Source organism: Hemitrygon akajei, chromosome 2 (assembly GCF_048418815.1).
Source record: "Hemitrygon akajei chromosome 2, sHemAka1.3, whole genome shotgun sequence".
In the NCBI taxonomy this organism is placed as follows: domain Eukaryota; kingdom Metazoa; phylum Chordata; class Chondrichthyes; order Myliobatiformes; family Dasyatidae; genus Hemitrygon; species Hemitrygon akajei.
In genome coordinates this window covers 34,842,407-34,854,496 of record NC_133125.1, presented here as the reverse complement: position 1 = coordinate 34,854,496, position 12,090 = coordinate 34,842,407, and the positions used below count along the sequence as shown (strand labels likewise).

The 12,090-nt window shown below is 37.8% G+C and overlaps 1 protein-coding gene across 2 annotated transcripts in view; it reads left to right on the top strand.

Moving 5' to 3' along the window:
- Nucleotides 1–11,744, top strand: part of LOC140740615 (transient receptor potential cation channel subfamily M member 6-like) — a 133,412-nt gene extending 121,668 nt beyond the window's left edge. For both annotated transcript variants that reach the window (XM_073069940.1, XM_073069932.1), the window contains exons 36-39: nt 5,307–5,512; nt 9,125–9,176; nt 9,937–10,043; nt 11,317–11,744. In XM_073069940.1, coding sequence (XP_072926041.1) covers nt 5,307–5,512; nt 9,125–9,176; nt 9,937–10,043; nt 11,317–11,399 — 448 coding nt within the window. In that variant the 3' untranslated portion in view covers nt 11,400–11,744. The remainder of the gene's footprint in view (nt 1–5,306; nt 5,513–9,124; nt 9,177–9,936; nt 10,044–11,316) is intronic.
- Nucleotides 11,745–12,090: the final 346 nt, after the last annotated feature.

The window sequence follows — 12,090 nt, the reverse complement described above, 5'->3', positions numbered from 1 at the left end:
AGATGCTGGAAATAACTTCAAGGTGTTGGGGTGGGGGAAATATGGGGGGGATGTCCGAGACAGTGTTTTTTTTTGAGTGGTTGGTGTGTGAAACGTGTTGCTGGGGATGCTGGTAGTGGCAGATACATTAGGGACTCTTGGATAGGCACATGGATGAAAGAACAATGGAGAGCTATGTAGGAGGGAATAGTTGATAGATCTTATGGTAAATGATTACCAACTCGTCTACTATAACCTCTGCCAATTCCCTCAGCACCCTGGGATGCATCCCATCAAGACCAGGGGACCTATCTACCTTCAGGTCCTCTAGTTTGCTCATCACTATCTCTTTAGTGACAGTGATTTTATCGAGGTCCTCACCTACCATTTTGTCCATAACATCATTCTTTGGCATATTAGACATGTCCTCCACCGTGAAGACCAACACAAAATAATGCCTCAGACCATGCCTCAGCCATTTTCTTATCACCCAATATCAATTTCCCCTTCTCGCCTTCCAAGGAACCTACTTGACTTTAGCCACCCTCTTCCGCTTTATATATTTATAAAAACTTTTGCTATCTGTTTTTATATTTTGTGCTAATTTACTTTCATACTCTATCTTCCCTTTCCTTATTTCTTGTTTAGTTGTTCTTTGTTGCTTTTTAAAGATTTCCTAGTCCTCCAGTCTCCCACTACTCTTTGTGACTTTGTACACATGAGCTTTTAATTTGATACAATCTTTTATGTCCTTAGTTATCCAAGGCTGGCTCTCCCGACATTACTGTCCTTACTTTTGACTGGAATATACTTTTGTTGAGCACTGTGAAAAATCTTTTTGAAAGTATTCCACTGTTCGTCAACTCTCCTACAAAATAGCCTGAGCTCCCAGTTGGCATTGGCCAACTCCTCCCTCATCCCGTTGCAGTGTCCCTTGTTCAAGCATAATACACTTGTTTTAGATCTAACTATTTCATCCTCCATCTGTATACGAAATTCAGTCATACTATGATCACTCTTTCCAAGAGGATCCCTGACTACAAAATTGTTAATCTTACCTGTCACATTGCACAGGACTAGATCTAAGATAGCATTTTCCCTTGTAGGTTCACTAACATGTTGCTCAAGAAAGCCATCACAGATGCTTTCTATGAAGTTCTCCTCAAGACTCCCTTGACCAACCTGATTTGCCCTATCTGCATGGAAGTTAAAATCCCCCATGACAACTGCCGTTCCGTTCTTACAAGCCTCAGTTATTTCTTGGTTAATCGCCTCTGCCACTGCAATATTTTTATTAGGTGGCCTATAGACAACACCCACCAGTGTTTTTTCCCCCCATTACTATTCTTAATCTCTACCCAGATGGAGTCAATATTCTGCTCTGTAGATCTTATATTGTCTCTCACAATTGTCCTGATTTCATCCTTAATTAAGAGTGCCACCCCACCTCCTCTGCCTTCCTGCCTATCTTTCCATAATTCCTGATACCCTTGGATATTTAATTCCCAGTCATCTCCACCTTGCAACCAGGTTTCTGTAATGGCCACTAAATCATATGCCTTGGTACTGATCTGTGCCACAAGTTCACTGACCTTGTTTCTAATACTACGGGCATTTAGATAAAGGCCCTTGTACTACTCGTCGTCCTTTTAGAATCTAGTGACCTATGTGATTTTTGCTCTTTACTTTTATGCACTCTACTCTTTTTTCTTCACTAACTCAATAATGACAATATATTCTTAATGCTTTAAAAAAAAATGTAGATGCCAACTGCAGTTCTACAGACTCAACATCGGGAGTCCCACTCCAGAAGCCAAAGCATAGCAATATAGACTTCCATTCTGGTGCTATATAGTTTAACATGCCATCATTCAGATGTAAATGATTCTACAATGATTTTGGAAGAACGTTAGTGGAGCCTTTCCTATTGCCAAAATATGGAACACAGATTGTTTTATTTTATCTATTGCTTTATTTATTTAATCATTTATTTTATTGCTCTTTATGTCAGTTGACTTTGTACAAGTTGACAACTTCATTTCCGACACTGTGACTTCGAAACTACTTGTTTAGTTTTAAAGGGATCTATGAGTTCGGAGACCAGAAAAAAAATTCAGAATAAATGTTTCACTATATGAAGTAGACTCTTTATCTGGTCTCTATCTGCTCCCATTGCACACCAGCCCCTAGAAAGAATATTACTGTGACCATGGTGTTGATGGGACTGGAGTTTTAGGATGCTATTCGTTTAAAATGCTTCCACCTCTGTTCTACCATCTAGCATGCTTGAAAACTCAGCCCTATCTTTTGCATCTTTGTTCCTAGGGTATTAATACAGGTGGTGCAAAGACTAGCCTGCAACCTCCCACTCCCTGCTTCAAAGGGCAAATATGACTTTCTCATATCTTATCAGAAATGGAGATAATTGAAGGTGATTGAGGCTCCATAAACAATGTCATAAAATAATTCTGGTGTGAAGATCTTTTGTTGCCTCTAATCTATAATCCATGTATAACATTGCAATCACAAGATGTTTGTCTCGCTAAATAGGAAAAATGAATTGGTGTTTAACCACATTCATATAGAGCAACTGCTGCTGCATATTCAGAATTCAAATAGATGAATTCAGTTTCAAGTTTAGCATTAAATGAGAACTTCAAAGCTGACAAGCTGCTACTTAAGTTGAAGAATGTTTTGGTTTTACAAGATAATGATGCTGCCCATTTCAGAATAACGAATTTTCCATAAATTATGAAAGACATATAAAAGTAGAGCACAATATGTTGACTAAAATGGCCTATCTACTTGATCTTTCCTTATGTAAATCCCCTTTATCCCAGAAATCAAATCAGTGGACTTTCCCTGATCTACTTCCAATACAAGCATAACCCTCATTAAAAAAGGATACCAAAACCATAGGAGTAGTCTCACCAATGTCCAGCACAGTTGTAGCAAGACATTTTTAATTCTGTAGTCAGCCACCCTTTTTAATAAAGGCCAATGTTCCATTTGTCTTCCTAGCTACTTTAAATTGTTTCCATGAGGAAATGCAGATTTCTCAGTATTGCTGACATTCTTTATTTTTAATCTATTTAAACAATGATCTAATCTTCCATTGGACTGCTGAATAGGATAACTTCACATTTGTCCACATTACGTTTCATCGGCCAAGTCTTTTCCACTCAAATCCTTGCCCATCTACAACGTACATTACTTCTGTAGAATCTTTCTGGCCTCTTCACGACTTGCATTCCCACCTCACTTTGTATCATTAGCAAACTTGGCCATGGTGTACTCTATTTATTCAACCAATTCACAAATGTTGATTATAAATACTTGTGAGGCAGCCCACTCTCTATACGACTACACCATCTTGCCTATCTGAATCCTAATGCTTTATTTTTGTTATTTAACCAATCATCTCTCCATTATACTTGCAACTCCAGGAGTTCTTGTTTTATGCTGTAGCCTTTGTGGGACCTCATCAAATGCCTTTTGCAATTCTAAGTATATTCTGTTTACAAGTTTCCATGAATATATTTTGCTAAGTATATTCTCAAAGAACTCCAGCTTTGGCAATAGCAATAGCTTTCCCTTGTCTCTGTTGAATTATTTTATTTTTTTAAATGTCCCACTACCATTTCTTTAGCAGCGAATTCCATCAATTCCTCAAAGGCAGATGTCAGACTAACAGGCCTGTGATTTCCTTCCTTTTCTTGAATGTGATGTTGTACTTGCAGTTTCCTCTAGGACTTCAGGAAAAAAATTGGAAGCATAGAACCAATTCATTTACTGTGTATTTATTTTAAAGTCCAAAAGTTCAAAGTACATATATGTCAGGAAATACAACCCTGAGATTCATTTTCTTGTGGGCATACTCAATAAATCCCTAATAGAATAATAACAATCATTAAAGTAGTGAAAGACCACACCAACTTGGACATTCAACCAGTGTGCAAAAGAGTGTGCAAATACAAAAAGAAAGAAATAATGATAATAAATAAGCAATAAGTATCAAGAACACGAGATGAAGAGTCCTTGAAAGTAAGCCCATTGTTGTGGAGTGAGTCTATAAAATTTAAGGATTAAGTCCCTCAGGTTTTCTTTCCTTTGCTTTCCTTTTCCTCCAGTAAAAATGATAGATTTATCCTCCATCCCTCTTGTTTCTTTCCCAACCTATTATTAAGATGCCTTAAATATTTATTTCAGTTAGAAATAAAACATTTGTTAAAACTCGCTGCCTCTTCAGCTGTCATTATTACTTCTCTAATTTCATTTTCTAAGGCGGGAGGGGTTTGGTACAGGTAGCAGTGAAGGAGTCCAAAGGGGTGGAGGTTTGCACAGGTACAAACACACAGCCCTGAGACACCAGAGTAGGTAATTTGATTCCTAAGAACTATTTTATTGATCACTACAGAATGTCTCCCTGGTGCTTTCCACTTCCCTCCCCATGTCCCTTCTGCTTTTCATAACCTTCCCACTCGCAGCCCACAATAGGGAACCATATTAGAATCAATTTTATCACCGCTCACGTGTCATGAATTTTTTTTGAGGCAGCAGTACAGTGCAATACATAAAATTACCATAGTACTCTGCAAAAGTCTTAGGCATCCTAACTATATATATATATATATATGTGCCTAAGACTTTTTGTTGGTTGAGCAACACACAAAATGCTAGACGAACTCAACAGGTCAGGCAGCATCAAAGGAAATGAATAAACAGTTGATGTTTCGGGATGTTTCGGGCCAAGACCCTTCTTCAGGACTGAGAAGGAAGGAGGAAGATGCCAGAGTAAAAAGGTGGGGGGAAGGGGAAGAGGGTAGCTGGAAGGTGATAGATGAAGCCAGTGGGGTTGAGAAAAGTCAAGGGCTGGAGCAGAAAGGATCCGATAGGAGAGGCGCGTGGACCATAGGAGAAAGGGAAGGAGGAGGGGACCCAGGTGGAAGTGATAGTCAGATGAGAAGAAGTAAAAGGTCAGAGTGAGGAAAGGGAGGGTTATATTTGTTTACCTGAAGGAGAAATCATTATTCATGTCATCAGGTTGGAGGATACCCAGATGGAATATATGATGTTTTCATGTTTCTTTTTGGTTTACCCTCATAATCTGTTTTCTTCCTCTTTATGGTTTTTTTCAATCATTCTTTGCTAACTTTTAAAATATTTCCAAAATTTTTTGCCAGCTCTAATCTTTATGCTATATTGTGTGTCCTTTCTTTCAAGTTAATATTACTTATGTTCCAAGTTCACTTCAACAGCTTTAAAAGATCCTTTGAGATGTGACTGCTGACCATACATTAATAGAAATACTATGTTCTTTGATAAAGGTTTCTGGACGTTTTTCTAGTATACTGCCATTCTGCTGATCAGTGGCTGACGATGGAGAAATACATGAACGGTCAGTTCAGGAAGTACAACAACAACAATGGAGATGAGATCGTCCCGACAAATCTCATGGAAGAGACTATGCTTGCCTTTTCCCACTGGACATATGAATACACAAGAGGGGAACTCCTTGTGCTAGATTTGCAAGGTTAGTGTGTGGACCTTGGGCAGAAAGTCATAATGACTTGTGTATTTATATTTTTAATATGCTCTTCTTCCTAATTCCATATTGCTTTTCATATGAGGGAATGGATTAAGTGAGGAACAGCGAGCCATTTGGCCATCATAGAGCAAACTGACCCCAATAATATTTGGCACCAAGTCAAAGTCAAGTTTATTGTTGTATGCATAAGTACATGTATGTACCGGTGCAATCAAACACTTTCTTGCAGCAGCATCATGGGCATATATCATCAGATAAACAGCATTCTCAAGACAAAACATAAATTATACATAAGTGATTTACAATTTTTGCAAGAGGTAACACATTTAGAACAGCAATATAATGAAGTACACTTTAATGTAAGGTGGTCATAGTGATGCTACATTGTAGTGAATAGGGTTGTACCGTTTGTTTCAAGAACCAAATGGTTGAAAGGGAAATAGGTGTTCTTCAACCTGATGTTGTTGGGCTTCAGGCTTCTGTATTTCCTTCCCTATGGTAGCTGTGAGAAGATGGCCTGGTCCAGTTGATGGGGATCTTTGAGGATAGATGTTGCCTTCTTCGGACACTATATATCTACATCAGTAGTATGTAGATACTACTGACGATAGGGAGGGAAGTTCCTGTGAAGTATTGGGCAGAGTCTAGTACTCTCTACAACATCTTATATTCTTGCACATTTGAATTGCTCTTTCAGACTGTGATGTAACCAAGCACAACTGAACTGCCAGTGAGAAACTTTCCCCAAAATGTTTGCATCCTTTTCTTTTATGTCAGACTTACGCAGGACAGAAACAGGCCCTGCATGTATCATTAAGTACCCTTCTTATTCCATTTACCTGAATTTATTCTGTAGTCTTAATAGGTATAAAGTATAATGAGTCAATGTTTGGAACTTGTATCACTAAGTCAATAGTCTGAACAGCCTGAATAATTTTTTCTTGTTTTATTTTCCTTAAGGGACATGTAGGAATAATTGCTTCATTAAAAAGTGGAGCATTTTTCCAGCAATTCTGGTTTCAAACTTGTAACTGCCCAATTATAAAGTATGCAGTGATCAGAATATATTTTTTAAAAAATCATGATCTTGTCAAAATTTCCTTGCTATTAAGGAGTTACAAGTGCCCAGAAGCTGAGTTGTAAATGGGAAAGAGAATAGATCTGGCAGAGATTGAATGGAGCTAGTGAAAGAGAATTGATATATAATGATATAATAAAAGAGGACTGATATAAATTAAGGCAAAGATAGTTTATCCAAGACTGGATAGTGGACATACAGAATGGCAACTTGTAATGATGGCATTGTTAGGAGATACAGCTGTGAGGAAAATATTCTCACAGTATTGGTCAGTATTGCCAAGGGAAAGCATATTCCTGAGGGAAAAGGGGGGTGTTAAAGAAAAGTCCTTTATAGATTTTACTGGAAATGTTGCATGGGTGAAGAAGCCATTGGAGTTTCTCTGGAAGAGAATTGCATTGGCAAGAGTGGAACAACATGCGGGTAGTTCCATACAACCAGATAAAGATGGAGAAATATCAGAGGAGGAAAGTGAGGTCAACTGGATCAACAGCTGCTAGAATGATGACTATGAATAATCTATCTATACTCCATATGTCCTCCAATGTTTAATATCTGATCTAAGCAAATCCTTGCTTTTAACCACAATTCTATTGCAAATGAACCCCCCAATACATTGTAAAGATTAAAATGAATTCACATTTTGTGGATTATGTTGATCTTTATCCTGATCCATAGCCATTGTCACCAGAGTTCAGTCTTTGCTGCACTAAATGGTGACATTAATCACTTCTCAGCAGAGTTCAATAGCATCCAATGTACCATGGGATTTAGGGATGGAAATGATAGTCCCCCTACATACTATTTTAGGAAGTAACCTATATTCAAATAAAGAATGCCCCTTTCAAAGTTTACAGAATGAGAAACAGACATTCTGCTCATGTTTTTAAATGTTCCTGCTGTCTTTCATCAGTGTCTTTCATCAATGCCTGCTTTCCAGTATATACCTGGCAGCAATTCCTTTTACCTTTGACTATTGTCTTTGTTATAATTGTTTGGAGAACATATCCTGAAATTTAACTTCACATTCTTTGAAAGGAAATAATACAAAAATGCCAGCACTGAGAGAAGATGCATTACTGCAATAAAGCCAGTTCGTTTCAGCTGAGGGAAAATGTTTAGTAGTATTATTAACTTGGTTTAACTCTGCCACCACCTCTTGATTACTTCGTTCATCCAGATCCTCTGGTAGTATTGGTAACATTCTTCTCTTGGTTGTTTTTTTCCATGCTTCTTGGAGGTAATTGTAATAGTGACTTTTTTTGTGTGGAGATGTTAGTCTTTAATGGTTTGCATCATTCAATAAAACCAAAAGACATAGGAGCAGAATTAGGCCATTTGGCCCATTGAGTCTGCTCCACCATTTCATCATGGCTGATCCAATTTTCCACTCAGCACCAATCTCCTGCCTTCTCCTGTATTCCTTCATGCCCTGACCAATCACGAATCTATCAACCTCTGCCTTAAGTGTACATACAGATTTGGCCTCCACAGCTGCCTGTGGCAATCAATTCCATCAATTCGCCACTCTCTTGCAAAATAAATTTCTCCTCATCTTCATTTGGAAAGGATGCTGCTCTATTCTGAGGCTGTGTCCTCTGGTGTTAGATGCTCCCACCATAGAAAACATCCTCTCCACATCCACTTTCACCATTTGATAGGATTCAAAGAGGTCACCCCTCATTCTTCTGAGTTCCAGTGAATACAGGTCCAGAGCCATCAAACGCTCTTTATTTGAAACCCAGAATCATTTTTATGAACCTCCTTTGAACCCTATCCTGTTTCAGCACATCCTTTCTAAGATCAGGGGCACAAAGCTGCTCACAATACTCCAAATGAGGCCTCATCAGTGCTTTATAAAGTCTCAACATTACATCCTTGTTTTCATATTCTAGTCCTCTTGAAATGAATGCTAACATTGCATTTGCCTTCCGCACTAGACTGAACCTGCAGATTACCCTTTAGGGAATCCTGCACAAGCACTCCTAAGTCCCTTTGTGCTTCAGATATTTGTATTTTCTCTCCTTCTGTAGTCTCTTCACTTACTCAAAACTACCTGTCCCTCCACCTACCTTGGTATCGTCTGCAAACTTTGCGACAAAGCCATCAATTCCATCAACCAAATCATTAACATATAACGAAAAAAGAATCGGTCCCAACTTGGCAATGTATACCATTTTTCAGAAATTTGATAGATATAAATCCCTTCTATGGAGATGATGAAGCAATAAATTATATGACCAAGTTCTAACCAATTGTGGTTCACCTGTGAATGTTCTGTCAGTCACTAATTTTCACAGAATTATTATTCAAATATAATGAGGGTATTTTGAAGGGTCTCCACAAAAAAACATCAACTGTCCATTTCCCTCTAGGTGTTGCCTGACCTACTGAAGTTTTGTCTCCCAGTTGCCTATTATTTGGGATCACTTTACTAAAAATATCCAAATTTTGTTCCTTTTGTGCAAGCATTTGCATTTTACATTCAACAAAAAAACCTTTTTTCCCTTCCTCACTAGGTGTTGGTGAAAATCTTACAGATCCGTCTGTCATTAAAGCTGAGGAGAAAATGTGAGTTACATAAGTTTAATTCAATATGGTATTTTATTTTTGAATGAGGCAGATTTGCAAATGAAGCCAATGTATTTTTTAAAGCCGATCTTTGAAATTGAAGTGAGTTGAAACCAATTTAAAATCACATGGTACAGATAGAACCACAAAAATGAAAAGCATTTTGTAGCTCTTCTCTTATGTTGGACAATGGACATAATGTGTCATTGATTCAATGATGTATGAATGTGGCTGCTGATTTTTGGGACCTATTCATATCTCCATCTCCATGACTAAAGATGTGCCACGAAGTGAAGGAAGCCATTTAGCCAGAAATTCTTTTTAATATCCTGCAAACATCAGCGGCAACTACAAGAATGATGTGTGCACAGTTTTAATATCAGATAGCTCAAAATGAATCACCACATCAATTTTAATCATATACCAATGTTTTGACCATATCATTCCATGAGTTCTCAAATTCTTTTACCTTAACCCTATAAGTGGTATCTTGACAGCATTTATCTTGTTTTTTGTTATTTTTACTAATCTTGTGAAAACTGGGAATAGCAGCTCATAATATCAGCATCTTTAGTTTCATCCTGGAGTCCTTGTGGTAGTTTTATTGTGATTGGCTGTTCAGCTGAGTTTTAGAGGTTCATAATTATGCCTCAAAATAGGGAACAATACTGAACAATAATAATATTTCTCTGACTATTCTCCATATGTGCAATGTTTCTTCCTTGTCACATTCTCCCATACTAATCTGAATGACATTTAGATCACAGGAGATGGAGTTTGGCCCAGCTAACCTTGGAGAAGAGGCAATCAGAAACTTTACTGTAAAACACCACTGTAATACCTGCTGCAAGAAACTCAAACTCCCAGGTGAGATAAAAGATGTACTACAAGATGAGGAAAAAGCACACTGCCCCTCTGCTGAAATAATGCAATAATATTCTAATTTATATATAAAATACTGCAGATGCAGGAAATTCAAAAAACATGCTGGAATTTACCTTACAGGCTGTGGAAGCCTGTGGAAGCAAACCACAGTTAATACCTTGGTTGAAGATCTCTTAACAAAACTGGAGAACATTGGAGAAAAACCATTTTTAAAAGGCAGAAAAAAAGGAGGGAGGGGGAAGAACTAATCAGGCAAGGTGTATGGCATGGCGGAGAGCAGGAGAAATTAAAAGATAATGGGATTAGCCATTGACTGACTAATGCTATTTTACCCCTGAGTTTCTGGGAAAAAATTAGATGAACTTTTTATAATAGCAAGTTGTTTGATGGTGCTCTCTAGCTAAACATGGAAAAGGTCACCTTCAACAAAATTAATAATTTGATTACTTTGAAGAAATAGTATTCGTTTTTCTTGTGAGCGGTGAGGGAAATATTCCCAATAGACTATCAGTAATTTTGAGTTGCATTCAACAACTCTGGAAGCAGGATCTATGGCATCCGTAATCGAGTAAAGCAACATGGAAACTGTTCAACCAAACAGGTTGTAACCTTGATGGCAAAATAGTAATCAAAAGAAAAACACAAGGTCTTTATATATAACAGATAAGTGCTCTGTGTACAATAATTTTTGTTGAAAACCTGAGTGAAAAATACAAGTGAGGTGGAAGGTAGAGGAGGCTATGATCATGCCATCTATCCACAGAGCAAAGAAGCATCATCTTGGGGAATATCAGCGGGATCAGCACGTGGCAGGGAAATAGGCTGAGAATTTGAGTTTCACCCATTGACTGATGTGTGCAAGTTGTCAGTGGAGAAGGAAGTCTGTAGTTTTGATTGTACTTGTGGTGGGGGGTGTAGTGAGTGCGGGGGGGGGGGAAGAGGAATTGATTGAGAAAGAGAACAATGCATCAAATCACTGCTGACCACTTGTGCTTTTTACACTCTGATTTTTTTTCTCTCATTGTCACCTTCTAGTCAGGAAGAATTGTGGTAGATACAATGCAGTGATTGGTGAATTCATTTACAAATATTTCCTCCAGACGGTGCTTGTTACTAGAGTTTTTAACACATATTCTTGAGGCCGTTCTTGAATAAATTCAAGACCTTCTGCAATGTATCTATCATAGCATTGCATGCAGAGATCTGAGTATTTTTCTATCTCATTTTTTTCAAGCTCTTTTTTTATTATTTGCAGATTTGAGGAGAAATTTTTACAACCCAGGAAGAATAGATGCCTCACTTGAAGATGATGCATCGGAAGTGAACACGCAGTTGTAATTATTAGCTTCTAGCAGTTGTGCATTGAGGAATACCTGAACCTTTTTGTTTAATGTTACAGAATGCCTCCATCATGTGGAATGTTCAATGCCTTTTTAATATTATTGATTATTAATAATAATAGTCCAGGCAGTTATCTATTCCACCAATGTGGTCTTGCCATTATTAATATTTTTCTGTTACATTTGGTATTTCTTTCATGTTAAAATATACCAGCAGTCACTGCCATTAAGAACTGTATTTCTCTGTGAAGAATAGTGGATTCTGATTAATTGTGCCATTGGTTAATCGGGGTAGCCATTTATTTGGGACAACAATTAAAGAACAAAGCTAACAGAGAAAATAGCTGGGACTTCGTTCAGTTATTTGGGACACAATGTCACTTAATTGATTGGGACAGGAGACAGTTGCTGAATAGTTTATAACTTGTATCAGTTGTGTGGCCATTAGACACTACACTGTGTTTAGAGCGAACAGATTTTAAACAGTGTCAGCTGTGTGAACTTCTGTTGAAAAAGCAGTGACTTTTGTCATCAATAGTTGGCGAGACATAAGCAGTAAGGTAATTCACAACTGTTTTGCTGTCTGCAGTATCAGGCATTCAGGCTTGAAGTTGTCAGAAACGGCCGGGAGTAAAAATGAAGCTATTTTACTATTTCAGCAATTTATGAACTACAAAGTATTTAAAGTT